At 39.7% G+C, this 17,451-nt stretch overlaps 1 protein-coding gene across 1 annotated transcript; it reads left to right on the forward strand.

Annotated features, from left to right (window-relative positions):
* Nucleotides 1-956: 956 nt before the first annotated feature.
* On the forward strand, nucleotides 957-17,228 carry rfx4 (regulatory factor X, 4). Its single transcript, XM_034685946.1, has 17 exons — nucleotides 957-1,037; nucleotides 1,323-1,383; nucleotides 4,178-4,301; nucleotides 5,721-5,782; nucleotides 6,085-6,298; nucleotides 6,770-6,847; nucleotides 6,972-7,135; nucleotides 7,969-8,069; nucleotides 8,176-8,234; nucleotides 8,347-8,491; nucleotides 9,680-9,774; nucleotides 10,299-10,416; nucleotides 11,884-12,003; nucleotides 12,491-12,652; nucleotides 12,758-12,923; nucleotides 13,028-13,166; nucleotides 15,911-17,228. The coding sequence occupies exons 1-17, from the start codon at nucleotides 1,022-1,024 to the stop codon at nucleotides 16,181-16,183; spliced, it is 2,097 nt and encodes a 698-aa protein (XP_034541837.1). The 5' UTR covers nucleotides 957-1,021; the 3' UTR covers nucleotides 16,184-17,228.
* The last annotated feature ends 223 nt before the right edge of the window (nucleotides 17,229-17,451 follow it).

Here is a 17,451-nt window from a genome sequence, read left to right on the forward strand (position 1 = left end):
GCTCTTAAATAAACAGGAAGGTGATGAATCAGGCTCAACTTCTTCCTTGATTAGATTTATCAATACTCAAACACCTGTCTTAAAACAAATGTAAGAATTTAAAATTCATTCCAGCTCTGTGTGTCGGGCTGCTTCTACATGAAAGCTGTAGTGTTTTGCTGCTGCTCGGTCACAAAAAGAACACCAGTTGAGCTTTTTCTAAGTAGAAATTAAAACGGGACAATGGCCTCTATTCCAGCAGACTGCTTCAGTAATGTGCACAGGCTCTTTTAAGCAAGTGTGTTCGCTCATAGTCCCTCGGGAACAAAGCTGGATTCCTGCCGTCCTGCTGAAAACATCTCAAATAGAGCCATGGCCGCCACCACTGCCCATACAATCGATTGTTGTCAGCTCAGCCTGTCACATTAGTGACATTGAAAGTGTCCTCTATAGGCGGTGATTTGCACTGTTTATGTAAATAAAGCATTAGTTCTTTTTTACTAAAGGACAAAATGAGTTCAAACCAGAGCTGTGAGCTTTGAAATTTTAGTTTCAGGAAAAATGAAAACCTAATGGTGTTGAAATGGCCATTCAAAAAGCTCATCCTTTCATTTAAAGATCAGAAAAAAACTTGATTACTACCAGGGGAAATCAAGATCACTTCATAGCTAAAGTTTGAAATATGAGTAACACAAAGGAGCAGCAGTAAAACATAATAAAAAAAATGTTGTAAAATAAAGAGTAAATGAGGGTTAAATGCAGAGAAACAGTACTGAAAATAAAATAGCAATGGAAGAACAGAAAGTTAAATCACAAAAGTAAGCTCAGAAGAAAAGTTGTATCATTACATTATCAATAGTTTACAGTTCTGTCTTAATGTGAACATTACACTGTTTTTCTGATGGGCACTACGAGGTGTCACATTCACGTTAGATTCTGCCCTGATCTGTTCTCCGTCATGTCGTCTTTAGAGAGTTGGATTGAAAGATGCCTCAACGAGAGTGAGAGCAAGCGGTACTCCAGTCACACGTCTCTGGGGAACATGTCCAACGACGAACGTAAGCAGAACAAAAACACTGTTTCACTTCAGCTGCACGATTCACTGAGGCATCATGTAAACTGCTGTTTCCCAGGCCTGTAGAAAATAAAAAACTCATTAGCTACAGTATATTATGTTAAGTATAATAAATGATCTATAATGATTTTTGAGGTCATGGATAGCTGTTAAATTTTTGTATTCTATTTTGTCTATCATGTGGACTTTTAACACTACCACATTAGTGTTATGTCATTTTACCTGAATAACTGAATTGTGACCTAAATTGTAAAATCTCTTTTTACAGATGAAGAAAAAGAGAACAACAGAGCCTCTAAACCACATTCAACGCCGGCTACTCTGGAATGGTGAGTTCTCAGAAAATTGTACACATTTATTTTATTTGTGTGTGTAAAAATAAGCGAGAAAAAAATGCAAACAGTGTTCAGCTAATTTTATGAAACTGTTCAATCAAACACAAATATTCTTAAATAACATCAACGGAGGACACATGGTGATGAAGTCTGTAGCATTTTTTAAAAATCATTTTATAAGAAGACAAATTTATTTGTTTTACATTTTGCACTCAGATGAGACTGCGGACACCAGTTTCTTTACAGTCTGGTTTCTCTGTTGGTGTATAAAGATAATATTGATTGATTGCTATCTCAGAGACAGCTTGCTTTTTAAATGTGTAATTTTTTGTTTGTTTGTGTAGAAATTTTTTTGTAGAAAAATCAGCCTAAAGGTAAAGAAGTCAGCCACAGCTACAACCAAAAGAGAATTTAAAGTGCTGACTTTGTCTATTCCAAATCTTCACTCTGCACAATGGATCAGATCTTGTTTCATTCGTTCACATGGAATTTGTTGCACTGCTATTAAGCAATATGGATGTCTATCAATAAAGTCGAGTTCTGACATGACACATACCTTTTAGTCTACGTCTTCTATACTAATAATTCAAACCTCACACATACCTCTACTTCAGATGTCCCCACTTTTAACAGACGCTCATGACCATAACACCCCTTACTTAAAAGCATTCGGTCTACCTTTTAAAGGGAAACCTTTTGACATAAATGCTGCTGTAGTTGGTGTCATCGTGCACATGAAACATTTTCACTCACATGAAATTTGATGGAATTTGATTTAAATTGTAGTTGGATGTAAACACCTCTTGATTTGCAAGCGTACTGCTGAGTTTGCTAGTAGTGGTTTAGCTTCTCTTTGTTTAATCACAAAATTTAAAAAAGAATGCTGTTTGGCCAAAATGTACCTCCAAGCTGCTCATCTCAGTTTCACTCTCATGTTTACTTTTATATTATTGCCATGCAGAATAATAATGAGTGAGGTAACCTGTATACGTGAGCAGTTATGAATCCATACTGTTGATTAGCTGCGATTCCACTGAAAACATAACTGTTATTATTTTATGTCTTTAATCAGATGACAGCTCATGCTTCTGAGTGAAAGTAAAGTCACAAACATCTCTATTTTCACTCTGAGACTGTATGATTGTTTCTCATTAAACAACAGGATAGGGCTTCACATACTACATGTATTTTTCATAAGAGCAAAGAGGGACGTAAGAGGCAGTGATTTAAGACTCAACATTTTTATGATCATTGTCAGATCGTTTGCTTATTCTACACAACTCTGGATTTCACAGGAGTGAACCCGTCTATGATGCTTTTATCTCTTTAATGTTTCAGCATTGTTTAAGGATTTATTTTGACTTTGTACTGCTCTACCCATCGTCAGTATTTGTGATCTATAAATGATGGAGTTGTTTCAAGTGTTCTGACAACACCAAAGAAAGTCAAACTAAAAACCTCTTTGCTCTATTTTGCTGGATATGTTATTTCTGTCTACTGTTTAACTAAAGCGTCTTATCTGACATGAACAGAAGTCGTGTGTTAGTAGAAGTCTGAATGTGTGATATTTAGAAAAAAGCTTTCAATGCCATCAATGATTAAGAAGATCTTTTACTGAAATATTTGAGGGTTGTGACAAAAATAGGGAAGCTGTTTCAAAATGTAATACCAGTAACATATCACTGTAAGTGATGATGGTACGCTTTGATGCATATGTTTGTGATAAATACTTTAGCAAGTGTGTGTGGGTAAGCAGCTAATCACATTCAGATATTGTTGACGGCAAAGAAAGTTGGACATTTTTATACAGTAAAAGCAAAAAAAAAGGAATAAATGAAACCTAAGACATGAAATCTAAACCCCCATCAACTGGGAATAACATGTTCCAGAAAGACTCGTCAATTTTTGGAGATCCAGTTTTATTTTATCAAATCAAGACATTGAAAATAAGAGATCAATTCTACAAAGCCTTATTGAGACATATGTTTATATATATATGTTTATGTTATCCTGTTAGAAATTAAAATCAGTATTCTGTTGACAGAGGGTTTACGGTGAGAAGCTGAAGAGGGTCGAGAATAAGCCCCTGAGGGACGTCAGAACCGCTTTCCACCTGGTTTAATGTGAACGCAAAGACAGACAGCTGCGATGGCTTGTGTTGATTAGCAGCATTAGCTGTAGCAGTAACCATTTTATATTATAGAGATTTATTTGATTCTGTATTATTATATAATATATTGCTCTATGGAGATTTAACTAGTTCATGAGTCAAATTTCTATGCAAATTGATTCCACAGCAAAATGACAAATAGCACATTTATGTCACAAACGTAATCCAAAAGTAATTTAATATTACATTCAAATGAGTCTGAAAGTGAAATGTGAAACGACCTCCTTTATTGGAAAATTTGTACCCAAAAAAAATGAAAAGTACAAGTAATATACGTGTTTTAATACTTAAAGTTTGCTGAGTATGAAAACCTAAACTTGCATGCCAAAGCACGTTCCCTAAACGTCTGTCAGTTAAGAAAAAAATTAAATCTGGTTCCAGTTTGTCCTATAGCGCATGCTGTGATGTTCACTTTAGTGCCAAAAATATTGATGCTTCATTTTGATGCACTATGTAATGTGATTATCATGTGACAGCATTCATTCAATCATGCCATTGTATCATAAAAAAGCCTGTTTGAAGCTTTGATTCTCTCATATTATCTCTTTTATATTTATAATGCTCCAACTCTCACAGTGTATATTTTTCAGCACTTACCATCACCATTTTTATTCCCAGGCTAGAAGAAAACTATGAGATAGCTGAAGGTGTGTGTATCCCCCGAAGTGCCCTCTATATGCATTACCTAGACTTCAGTGAGAAGCACGACACGCAGCCTGTGAACGCAGCCAGCTTTGGGAAGGTAAGATTCAAACATCAGCAGGGATGACGGCAGCTCATCATTGTCTTCACATGGGCCCAGTTTGTCTTAAAATGTCCCTAAAATGTCTTGAAATGACATGAGAGTTTACCGCACATGAGCTCAGTACCATCCTTTATGGGTGTCTCTCATTAAGATGTTTGATAAATGATGCATTTGAGTAAGTCCTGAAGAAACAACACGACTACCCAGCAGCAGATCTGAGTGCGTTCTCCTCTTTTGAGTTTTTTTAATGCTCTTTTAAACTCGCACTGTAGGTTTAAAGTAACAAATGAAAAAGAAGAAGACAATACGCAGCCTTCAGATGTTGCTTCCTTATGAAAAGTGATAACCTCACTTCAGCCATGAGCAGTACTCTGGCCATTTCATGCCTGGGTTAGTTTCTGTGCTGCAGCGGCTCTGGCTGCTGTTGAAGTAATATCAACTGCAGCTCAGTGTGAAGCAAGCAAAGCTCTGCGGCTGCTCACTGAATCTAGAGCCAAAGGAGATGTGCTTTCGTCTGTTCCCACAACCCCAAGAAGTTCCTCAGCCTTCCTACCCCCAGCCATCCTCTGTACCCTGGACTCCGGCCCCAGCCCCCCAACCCGTTCCTCCCCCGCCCCTCTGCAGCTCCTGTCGGAAGATATTGAAAAAGAGAAGGGGCCTGGATTAATGTGTAATTAAAGGAAATTTGGAAGGGTGAGATGTTGCGGAATGTTAGATCAGTGGCTGGAGCAGTGTGGGGTGTCCTTTAGGAAGGCTTCATTGATTCAGGACAAAAAAACGAGAGAGGGCCCGGACTGCCTCCCTGTCTGCTCATTTATCAAGCGGGGCCTGACAGAAACTTCACAGCTTGGCCTCTTTTTTCATCCCACACAATGGAGAGCTACACTGTTTGCTAAAGTTTCTGCACCAGGAGCTGGACCAAGGAGCCAATCTCTTTGGACAAAAAGAGAGGGAAGGAAGGAGGAGGTAGAGGAGAGGAGAAAGAGAGTGAGATGGAGAGGGGATGGTGGGAGGGAAGATGAAGGGAGGTCGATATAGAGCAAAGTAATGCCCTGGATGTCATAAATGGATGGCACTGAAAACTTTTTTTCATCACAGACCGCTCTGTTGATAAAGCTATGATCACTTTATGTTCTTTTCCTGACAAATGAAGATACTGTGGGTGTGCTGTATATCTTGTTAAGTGTATTCATTTATCAAATTTAAATAAAGTAAAATAGATACTTTTCTTCCATACTGCTTTTTCTGTCACAAAGTTATGACATGCAAGTAGCTGTTTAAAAAGATCCTGTGTTTGTTTTTCTTTTTAATGAGTTATGTGGAAGGTCGACATAAATTGTAAGTTGCAATAATTTTAAAAGGTCTCTCTCTGTGGTTGCAGCACACTGATAACTTTTTATTTTCTGTGATGAACAGATCATAAGGCAACAGTTTCCAGCGTTGACCACCAGAAGACTGGGGACCAGAGGGCAGTCCAAGTAAGTTGGTTTTATCATAAATATCTAAACACCACATACTGTGTTTTAGTGTCCTATTATACTGAAAATCCACATCAAATTTATTTAAAACTGACATTAAGTATTTGTATCATTTAATATCAGGATAAATCTGGAATGAAAAGATGCAATTTTAAACAGCTGTTAAAATAAGAGAGAATCAGAGAATCTCATTTCACTAACTTTTGTAATCGAACAAATTCATTCGTTGACTTTCTTTTCCATTTCCAATCTGTAGTGATTTCACTTGTCCTTAAACAATGCTGTCCACTTTTTAACCTCAGGTACCATTACTATGGCATAGCGGTGAAGGAGACCTCTCAGTATTATGACGTGATGTACTCCAAAAAGGGAGCGGCGTGGGTGAACGAGACGGGGAAGAAAGAGGTCACGAAGCAGACAGTGGCGTATTCACCGCGCTCCAAACTGGGGACACTCCTGCCAGAGTTTCCAAATGTCAAAGACCTAAATTTGCCTGCCAGCCTGCCAGAGGAGAGGGTAAACAGGAGTTTTAAAAGTCCATCCTTACAACCCCTCCCTCCTTCCACCTCTCCTAAACCATCTCACCATCTCTGCGCCCCCTCTGGCTCCGGCCTTTTATCTGCCCCGGGACCTTCACTGGGTTTGCATTTAGAGAGGGACCTTGAGGATTTATGTGCTGGCTCCTCACTAACTCTTAATCTTTTGGGGAGATAATAAGATCTAGCAATGGACAAAGGACAGGCACTAGCTGTCCGGCTTTTAAAGAGGGGCCATGATTTTAAATGGTTTGTGTTCTGCTGATCTCTAAAGCTTGCTTTATATGACTCCGCTCCAGCCTAGACCTGTTACATGTATTTATTGGTTCACATGCTTTGTGCAAGATTTATTTTCTTGTTTTTCCAACACTTCTTTTTTTCGTTTCCCACATTAGAAAAATAATTTAATTTTGTGATTCAATCTTCATTTCAACTCCGTTGTTACCCACAGGTGTCAACTTTCATTATGATGTACAGAACGCACTGTCAGAGGATACTGGACACTGTAATAAGAGCCAACTTTGATGAGGCAAGGTTCCTTCTTTTCTTTACACCATGCACATCTTAGAGTCTGTTTCATACTCAGCTAATTCCTACTTGTATTTCCTGTTATATTGAATCATAATGTGTGTGTGTGTGGGTGTGTGTTTCAGGTCCAGAGCTTCTTGCTGCACTTCTGGCAGGGCATGCCTCCACACATGCTCCCCGTCCTCGGCTCCACCACCGTGGTGAACATAGTCGGTGTTTGTGACTCCATCCTCTATAAGGCCATCTCTGGGGTGCTGATGCCCACTGTCCTGCAAGCACTGCCTGATAGGTGAGCGATAGGTGTTTTAAACTTACTGTCACAGCATAGCTCCCCCATGACTTACATTTTAGTGTAAGAGTAACAAGGTTTGCAGAAATGTTAAGTATAAACTTTAGCTCTTCAGGCATCAATATACTGCTAAGATAGATAAATACATAGTGTAGGGGTTCCCAAACTTTTCAGCGACACCTAAAGTATAGGTGCCAAAGACTCGTGAACCCCACTGTCCCTTAAAGTGATCTAATGTGGCTTCATTTAGCTGGTCTGCAGAATATTAGCCTACCTATATGAGCATGTGGCTGTGTTTCCTGTGCTGTTATGAATTCACCTGTTGCTTTTGATGATTAACTGTTCACTAACCCTAAACTTAGAAGTCATCTGACAAAAAGAAAGGCAGAAAACTCATTACATTTTCTATTTTCAAGGTTTATAACAAAGTTAACTACCATTTTTGTCAATATGTTTTACTATTATGTGTAAAATGTAATATTTTTAGGCAACTTTAAAAAAAAAAAAACATTCTTGAAGACGTCTCACAACCCCCATTTGTATCTCACAACCCCCAAGGGGTCCCGACCCACAATTTGGGAACCCTTGACATAGTGGAACACTGTAGATTATCCTCTCCCAGCTTCTCCAGAGAATAGATGATAGTGAGCTTAATGTCTTCTCTGGGAGTCATGGTTTCTCAAAGAACAGCATCAAGTAATTTCATGTTTTTGTTAGTGCATTCTAAAAGATAAATCGGCTTTGAAAAGAGATTAGCAAATGACGTTATAACAAAACTTCTTGTCAGTTGTTGCTGTAATCAATAATGTTCTTGTTTTTTATCATCTGCTCAGTTTGACTCAGGTTATCCGAAAATTTGCCAAACAGCTGGATGAGTGGCTTAAAATAGCACTTCATGACCTCCCTGAAAACCTGAGGAACATCAAATTTGAATGTCAGTATGAATTCCACCTCTCTACACAATGATTTCTGATCAGAACGTGTAAATAATGACACTCACAGGCTGAACTGTATATTCTCTTTTTTTTTTCTGTTTTCAGTGTCCAGAAGATTTTCTCAGATTCTAAAGCGGCAAACATCATTAAACCATCTCTGCCAGGTGCCTGTCACAGACTGAATGTGTTTTTAATAAAATCCATATGAACAAACACAGCTGATAAGGGATATGGGTATGCTTGTGTGAGTAATATTGTTGATTTATCTGTCTCCAGGCATCTCGGACTGTGATAAACAGTGCCGACATCACCTTTCAAATGCTGGAGGACTGGAGGAATGTGGACTTGAACAGCATCACCAAGCAGACACTTTACACCATGGAGGACTCACAAGAGGAGCATAGGCAGCTTATTATCCATTGTAAGTACAAAAATGCTAAAACAACTACCAGGCACACAGAGGAATACACTTTACTTCTACATGTACCACACGCAGAAGGACGATCATTCCCACAACCAGCAGAGTCAAAGCACTAATGATTAAGACCAAGAGGTTAAACAAGTTCTCTCTCCTATGAAACTCCCTGTGGAGCTTCAACGATTCACTCTGACCTCCCTCCTCTGAATCAATCCTGACTGGATCAGAGGTCACCGATATGGAGAGGTTGTGTAAAGATGTTATTCATTGGAAAGCACCGATTAAGAAAATCAGAGCTGATACTAATGTTCAAGAATCTGAATATCCTCCTAATTCTTCTTTTTAAGGTTGTTTTCTTTACTTCTTTACTCTTTTTGAGCAGCTTGAAGAGAGACTAGAAATGTGAGGAGAGAATGGGGACTGACAGTAGATACTGTTAGGACCATAACCTTTGTACATGGGGCACCTTCTCAAAAAACTGGCACCCAATAATTAGTTTTTCCATTTAATGGTTGTTTCTTATTTTTACTTTTGTTGCCATTTATTCCCCCTTCAGCCAGTGGCTCAAATAAATCTTCAATACAAAACCATTCATTGTTAAGTTATTCAAGCCTTCACAACACTATCTTTGTGAGAGCACAAACTCTGTCACACAAACTCTGTCACACAAAGTGCGAAAAATCAAAAACCCAATTAATTTTCAGCTTTTTATGGATAAAAAAATGCATATAACAAAAAAGTTTCAGAAGACTCTTTGGCTGTACATTCACAACCGCAAACATTTTGTAGAGCTTGCACAACCCCAAAAAAATCTATATTTTTAACAATATAAAAACACTATTTTGTTATAATTAGGAATAATAAAAATAATAACTGCAGCCACCTTTCACCTCATCTTTATTTTTAATACAAAATATGCTAATGTGTTAACTTTTTTTTAATTTTTCCAAAAGCAAAAACCTTACTACCTTGCCATCATTACATTGATACAACACAACAGATATTTAAAGATACATACATTCTGTATTCGGTAAATACCAAATTATTGGCTAACAGGCCGATATGTATCAAGAGGGTGCTCAGCAGATATGTTGTTGCATCCCTAATTATTTGCTTCCAGATGTTCCTGTTTTTCCACCTTCAAACATGTCAGATGTTATGTAACCTGAGTGTTTCCCTCTGCCGTCACAGTGTATCAGGAGTTTGACCGTCTACTGGAGGAGCAGTCTCCCATCGAGGCGTACATCGAGTGGTTGGACTCCATGGTGGACCGCTGTGTCGTCAAGGTCAGAGACTAAATACTTTGCTCCTGTGTGTGTGTGAAAACCGTGTCTGACTCAGCATTTTTGCATAAAGTATGTGTTAGGGTTGCTCAGATGCAGTTGTTGGTTTATTTGAGGCTGGGCAGTAGCTTTAAGTAAATGTCTGAAGTATTTGTGCAGTAGAAGTCTTTAGATTATTTTACCCTTAAGAGACACCTGCTGCTGCTGAAGGCCACTCGTCTCTGCGCTTCTTTCTCCTCACAGGCACTTAGCTTGCAATCCTCCCAGTTAATGATGTCTTCAAGCTTCCCATTTGCGTCCATTATGAGCCAGATATTGGCTTGTAAAATTTGGTCGCCCAGGCAACGTCTTGGACTGCTCAGACAATAGTTCAATGGGAAGGCGTGTCCCCGGGGGCAAATTAAATAGTTGACTTGTTGACATGTTTTTCGTTCCTGAGGGTTAAGCCCCAATGCGGACCCAGGGGTTAATTCTACCCTGGCATCCCGACCCTTCCCCCTCCTTTCTCATGGAAATGTTCTCTCTAGGTGGCAGGGAAGAGGCCTGGGTGTCTGAAGAAGGTGGCCCAACAGTTCCTGCTGATGTGGTCTTGTTTCGGTACCAGAGTCATCCGGGATATGACCCTCCACAGTGCACCCAGCTTTGGTGAGCTGCTGATGCTTTGTCATGCCTTTTCAATGCAACAGACGAGAAGTAGAGATGTTTAACAACGCTGCATGAGGATACCTTTTTTTTTTTTTTCACAGTTCATTGTAGCCAAAGCTTTAAACAGATTCTAACTTTAAAACCACAAAACATACATAACCAGTCTGCAATGCTATTAAATCATGATCTCTCACAGGATGTTAAAATAGCTTTTTATACTCTGTTAATGAGATATTTGTTTGATGTCTTTAGAATAATCCTGAAAGTTAACAGGTTAATTAAGCTTTGTCTTAAAAAAAACACAAAATAAGTCTGAGCTGAAACACGAAAATATGAGATGGTTCCATAAATCATGAAAAAAAGAGACGAGGTGTAGAGCAGAAGATTAGACTCATTAGAATCATACATGAACCCAAAAGACAAAGAGTTATAAAATCCTCCAGATACCAGAAATTAAACATCAGTGAGTCAATTGTTACATCTCACACAAACTTGACTTTCGGTATAATCCAACTTCAACTATGTCAGAATGTAATTGTTTTCATAAGACAACATGTTGGATGTTTAATGTCCTTGTAACAATCTTTCTCTGCTGAGTATTTTGAAGACTATGTAGCCTGTATAAAACAATACAATTAAATAAACAAATAAGTAATTCAACCAAAAGTAGTGAATAAATATTCCCCCTGAAAAAACTCTCATATTTGTTTTCACAATCATAGATTTTGATTAAAGCTGGTGCACTCCGATAAAATCTGATAAATGTAGTGCATCAAGCCTTTTTTTTATAGATTCATCCATAGCATGAATTTAAAGTCAAAGATTAGTAGCGGAAGAGGAGAGGAGAATGAGTACACTTGCTGCTTTATTAGCTGGTTGTGCATGACAGAGGTTAACACTAAGTGAAGAGTTATAAAAAAGAAAGAAAGCAAAATGGCTTCCCCTCTCACTCCTTGTGTCCTGTGTCTCTGTCTGTGAATATCAAAGACACAGCTGGTTGCAGTGTTTTGATAAAGCAGCTCTCTGTGCACAAACAGCTAATTAACAAAAGCCGCCCCTCCCCTCTCTCGATGTGTTTGCCTGTCTTTTCCATTTTATGACCGGTCAGTATTTCGCTCCGCTCCCTTGAATGGCCACGAGTGTTTATTATGCGCACGGCAGCCGATTCGACCGACACAATGACACAATTGTGACACTCCCTCACATGCCAAGGTCCCATCTTCTGTGTGACCCCCGGGGTCAGCAGATATATTTCTGGCACTGACTCTGTACACGGAAAACTCAGGCAGGCTTGCTTCTTTTTTTAATAACAGCAGCTGTCCACTCAGTCTGCAGGATGTGATGTCATCACTTACATAGTTTTAGAAATGCTTCAGCCCTATCTCACATCCATCACTTCTTAAACTTATGTACTCTCCTCTAGTGTTTGTAACATATGAACCTCTTCATCCTATCTGTCTGCTTCAGGGTCCTTCCACCTGATTCACCTGATGTTTGATGATTACGTGCTCTACCTGTTGGAATCCCTGCACTGCCAGGAGAGGGCCAATGACCTCATGAGGGCCATGAAGGCGGAGGGCAGCACAGGTGAGACCACTACCTGGAGGTCTAACATTCTTATTCATGACAAAGCAGCGGCAAAAGTATCGGAAGTTTGTATGAAATTGTAAAATGTCTTAGCTTATTAAATTATACCTTGTAATTTTTGTTGGACTCTTTGTAGAGCCAAACTTATTGAAGACATCACCTTGGGTTCTTAAACATTAAGATATGTATACCAGAGTGGATGGCAACAGATTAGCCTAAAATTCATTCAACAGATGAAATCATTATTTGTAGCCACTTATTTCATGCTATTCTTAAATAAATACGAGAATCTTTTTGGCCTTCTCAAAAGAACTCTATCAAGAGTAATCTAAAAAACTATACTCACCTTAAAGGCCTAACTGTCAAATCATGGGGCGTGTCGGAGTGAGAGCTAAACACGGGGTCATGAATCACTGTACTCATTAGCTAATGTGAGTAAACACTGCTGTAATGTAATAAATCGTCTGTCCTGTGTCGACACGCTCAGCAGAGAGAGAGGAGGAATTCACGCTGACAGAAACCACCCCCACCTCCCCGTCTCCAGAATCCTTTTCTCCCGCCCGCTCAGTCCACTCTGTGGGTGTCTCCTCGGCAAGCTCCCCCACAGCCGCCGTGTCCCCCGAGTACACCGGAGTCACCCCCACCACAGGTGAGCCAGGTTTCACAGTCACATACAAATACCTTCAATAAACAGAAGCATGTAGTTTCTCTGGGCAAACACATGTGTCTCTGTGTGTGTATATGTGTCTGCCAGGCGCTGTTCAGTCATATACCTGGTCCCTTACATACACAGTGACAACAGCAGGCAGCTCCGCTCCAGAGGCCGGCCAGCAGCTGTCCTGTATGAGGAACAGTGCTCCAGTCCCTCCGCCCTCCTCCGCCCACAGGATGCCGGTCTACACGCACAGAGAGGAGCATGGGTAATTATCAGTTTAGACTCTTAAGCCTTTTTTTAAGCTAACTAAGTAACGTTTTAATTAGTCTGAGGATTTTGGGATTGAATTTTGAATGCATTCCTTTCCAGGTACACTGGTAGCTACAACTATGGCAGCTACGCCAACCAGCATCCTCACTCCATCCAGAGCCAGTATCCCAGCCTGGCCCATGACTCAACTATCCCACCACCCCTCCACTACTCCGCCTACCACCGCTCGTCTGCACAGGTCAGTCTCAGACAAGATGGAGTTTAATGGGGTTTGAAAGAAACCAAGTCAATACCTTTTTTCTGTACTATTTGAGTCTAACTGAAATTTTTGCGAGTGAAGCTATTTTAAACAATATCACCTGGACATGGAAAGAAGAAAAATACAAATAGTTTGAAGCCAAAACTTTGCGTTGGGAGAATTTGGGCAAAATGTTCATTCAACAGCTGACGATAGTACAGGACGAGCTACTGTGTTTAAGTATTGACACACAATGTATGCATGAAATGTAACCTATAACAATGTCAAACGTGCCATGTGGTGTGATATGTGTTTTTATTACAATACATTCTTTTACAAACAGTTCAGCTGTTTTCTATGTTTACTTTATACTACCCTTCACTTTTTAAAAGTCTGAGGTAAATGTGGTGGAGCAGAAATCTCAATATTTCCCTCTGATACTAGTGAAATGTAATTTTTAAGTGGCTTTTAGTGCCAATAGTAAAATAAAATAGAAGTTCCTCAAATTGTACGTTAGAAGAGTACAGTGAAATGATCTGATGTCCATCACAAGGGATAAAAAACCTGTCCCAGTGTCACATTAGTCAAACCAAAAAGCAAAAAGAAGTTGATGTTTGGTCACAATAATGTGCACAAAATTCAGTGTAATTGTAACTTAGCCACTAGTATCTACAATGTGTGTTACGATCGCCCTTGTTGGCTCTTAACATTGTAAGAAGTTGCTGTGAAAGAATTTGCAGATGAGCTTCATTTTGCCTTGAAAGATGTGAGATACAATATCTACGAATGTATTTAGATGTAACGTCTATGGATGAGAATATTACAAAACATATTTTCAACACAGGAGTTATTGTTTAAAGGGTTAAGAGATAATTTAAACGTGATGTAAACCAAACATATTAAGGTGAGAAGGCGTTGCTAGTGTAACGACTGCGTCTGGTGTGAGTTTACTCTTTTGATGGTAATTTCCTGTCAAGGGCCCTCCAGCCTCCGCTTGCTTTATAGTGGGAGGGGATCAGCTGGGCCTCAGCGGTAGCAGTGTTTCTAAAAGTCCCAGAATCACCCTCTCAACGCAGCGGAAGCGGACAGTGAAAGGTGGCTCAGCCGGGGCCAGGGGGGGGCCTGCTCTGTTTCTCCTCTCTCCAGCTCTCAATAGTCTCTTCATGTGTGTGAGCCAGTAGCCACAGAGCGGGGCAAGGGGGCGTTTATTAAAATATTGTTATTCAATGGTGTCTTTTCTGCTAGTGAACAAGAGGCAGCTGAGCCGTCTGTTCTGCTCTCTGACCTGCTCTGACTGTCTCTTTCCATGCCGTGATCCCTCATAAAGGAAGGGACTGTCGTGTTTATATTTAGTGTGAAAAAGGAAAAGGGTCCTACTTCCACTTTTTTTTTCAAGCCTGTCTGAGATAAATCGGGCACAATGCCTCTGCTCTGTCCATGTTAGAGTCCTGGGACAGAGCAGAGCAGAGATGAACAGAGAAAGTTGTCGGGTCCCATCTGTTCAACACGGTTTTGTTAACGGGCAGATCTGTTTGAGGCTGTTTTGGTTCGGTTACCACAGGCAACAAGTGTAACAGGGAAAAAAAACACTTTGCAGCTGATAGCTAATTTTCTTAAGTGGCAAAATTTTCTATTTTGACCACTGTGGTGCAACTTGTGAAGCAATTTCCCCTGACAGGAAATTACCATCTGCAGGGTCAGATCATGCTCAGCACACAGAACCTCACAGCATCAATCTGATATTAGAGGGCTGTAGCTACCTGTGCGGACATGGAGGTTAGCTCCTCTGTAGAGCTTAAGATACTGTCATTTCAGAGTTACATGGGAATTTACCTACATGTTAGAAGTACTTCTTAGTCAGCATGTTCAAAATGATGACAATGGAGCATCCTGTAGCTCACCTGGTAGAGTATATTGTGCTTTGTACGGTGGCCAAGTCCTTGCCTTAAATTAAGTTGGCTTCCAACATCCCTTCACTCTCTTCCCCACATGTCCTGTCCTTAGCTCTCCCTACAAAGTAAGAAAAAAAGGTCAACAAAAATAATACTGAAAAAAGTTCAAGCTTGTGTGATGACCTTTGTGTTTGTGTCACTTCTGGCGTCCCCTGTGGACAAAGTGGTACCTCATAATTTTTCTGATCTTGTCCTGTACACATGAGGATTGAAACTAGTCTTATATCTGTTAATTAAATGTAAGGATCTTTTATCATAAAGATAAAAAAGAAGGAAAAAAACGTACCCAGCCTGTTAAAATATGACAGTTAGAAATATTTATTTAACTTGTTTGTTTTATCCACATGAAAACAGATTTTAAAATGGGTTATTTTGCTTATTGCTTTCTTACCTTGCACATAGCAGTTTTTTATGCTAAACAAAACAAACTAGTTGCTGCTACCGCTTTATTGTCAAATCCCAGATTTGAAAACCAGAAACAATGATATATATACAATGTTACCAGTATCTCAGTGTAACTTGTGCATTTGGGGAACTTTGAAAAATTACAGTTTTAAAGTTAAAAGAAAAAAACTTGCTGTGGTCCTAAAAATACACATTTAATGGGTCTTCCTTCTAAAACCTGCTAACTTGTCAGGTTTCGATTGTAAAATTATAATGTGGGTTTTTAAACACGATACAATAAGACAATTAGAAGAAACATTTGTCGAGGAATCTCCTAATGATTGTATGATTGTCTCATTGAAGACCAGCTCCCTCACTCCTTTCCTCTTATTTTCCTCATCTTTTCAGTACCAGCTCAACGGCCAGATGTCTCGAATGGAGCCTTGTTTGATGGGCAGCACTCCTCGGTTGCACCCTGCACCTGTCGCCCCCCGGTGGCCAGATGTGTCGCCAGCTAACAGCTGTTACACCAGCCCACCTATGCATTCATCCCGCTATGCCACCTCTGGAGACATGTACTCTCCTCTGGGCCCACGCAGGAACTCAGAGTATGAACACTCGCAGCATTTCCCTGGCTTTGCCTACATCAATGGAGAGGCCACCACCGGCTGGGCCAAATAACTTGAGGCCCTCCTGCCAAACCGGTGGACGCAAACACTTCCAATCATGTACATCAAAAAAAAGGAGGAGCAGATAGTGGAGCATACCAATGCAAGTATTAGGAATCATGGTTAGGACGTGCTGACAATTAAAAAATACCCAGATGATTGTTGTGTAATCTGTGCAGACGTTTCGTGAAATTTCTTCAACAATCAGTGCTTTTGCTCCCTGCCAGGTGAAAATTATCAGTTAAAGTCATGTAGATTGTTAAAACTTGCAGCAAAATCATAAAAGTGCAATGCTGCTGCCAAGCTGTGCCTTTGTTTTAAGGAATGTACTCCTCTGCCAGTTTCCCTCATCAGTCTCACAAGTCAATGCACACATCATCCCACCAACCCGCAGTCTGTTTTATGACTGCAGGATCAATGTGCTGTAAACTGTCACTGACACCCGTACAATCTCAGTGACACGACTGTCTCCTCCTGTTGCTCCACACTGTGCAGCTTCTTGTCGTGGGCTCCTCACAGCAGATGTGTTTGCCGCAGGTTGTGGATGAACTGTACTGCCTTAACTTTCTTTTGGGACACCAGTTACCCACTGTGGCACAAAGCCAAAACATTACAGACTCATGAAAGGCCCTGAGCGCTGTGTTTAGGTGTCTTTATCTTGGATATTTTTTTTATTGATTAAATGCTGTGACTCAAAACATGTGTTCGATATATATATAAATATAGTATGTATTTTCTGTAACTTTGTAACATGGTGTATCCTTTATTTTCTATGTTACGATTGGTACTTTGTTCTCTGTTTTCTATGGATAGTAAAAGACGCATTAACCTAGGGTTGTGTGTTTTATAATGCACTCAAAGCTACTGAGGACCTATTACCCTATGGGTATTTATAAAAAAGGGAAAATATCAAAGTGTACAGTAACATGAAGTCTAGTCACTTTTCTGTAAATAAAAGCACTGGAAACTGTCTGTAGTAAATGTTAAACTATCACAGTGGAAACTGATGTGTATGTGGGAGAAATATTGCCACATAAATAATTTCACATTTTAAAACAGTGAGTTGTCTGTGTCAAATTCTCTTCTATATTTAGCTTTGTCTTCATCCTTTCACTTTCAAATTCCAGCAAACAAGACACACATATGTCCAGATATTTTAAAAGATACATACACATTGTTGTTTTATTTTAATAACCCCAAACAATGTCAGCAGTGAAGCCAAATCAATAATTACTGTCTACTGAGTTCTACTCTTTCCCTACTTTCTATGCATGATTGTAG

This window comes from Notolabrus celidotus, chromosome 6 (genome assembly GCF_009762535.1).
Source record: "Notolabrus celidotus isolate fNotCel1 chromosome 6, fNotCel1.pri, whole genome shotgun sequence".
NCBI classification, from domain to species: Eukaryota; Metazoa; Chordata; class Actinopteri; order Labriformes; family Labridae; genus Notolabrus; species Notolabrus celidotus.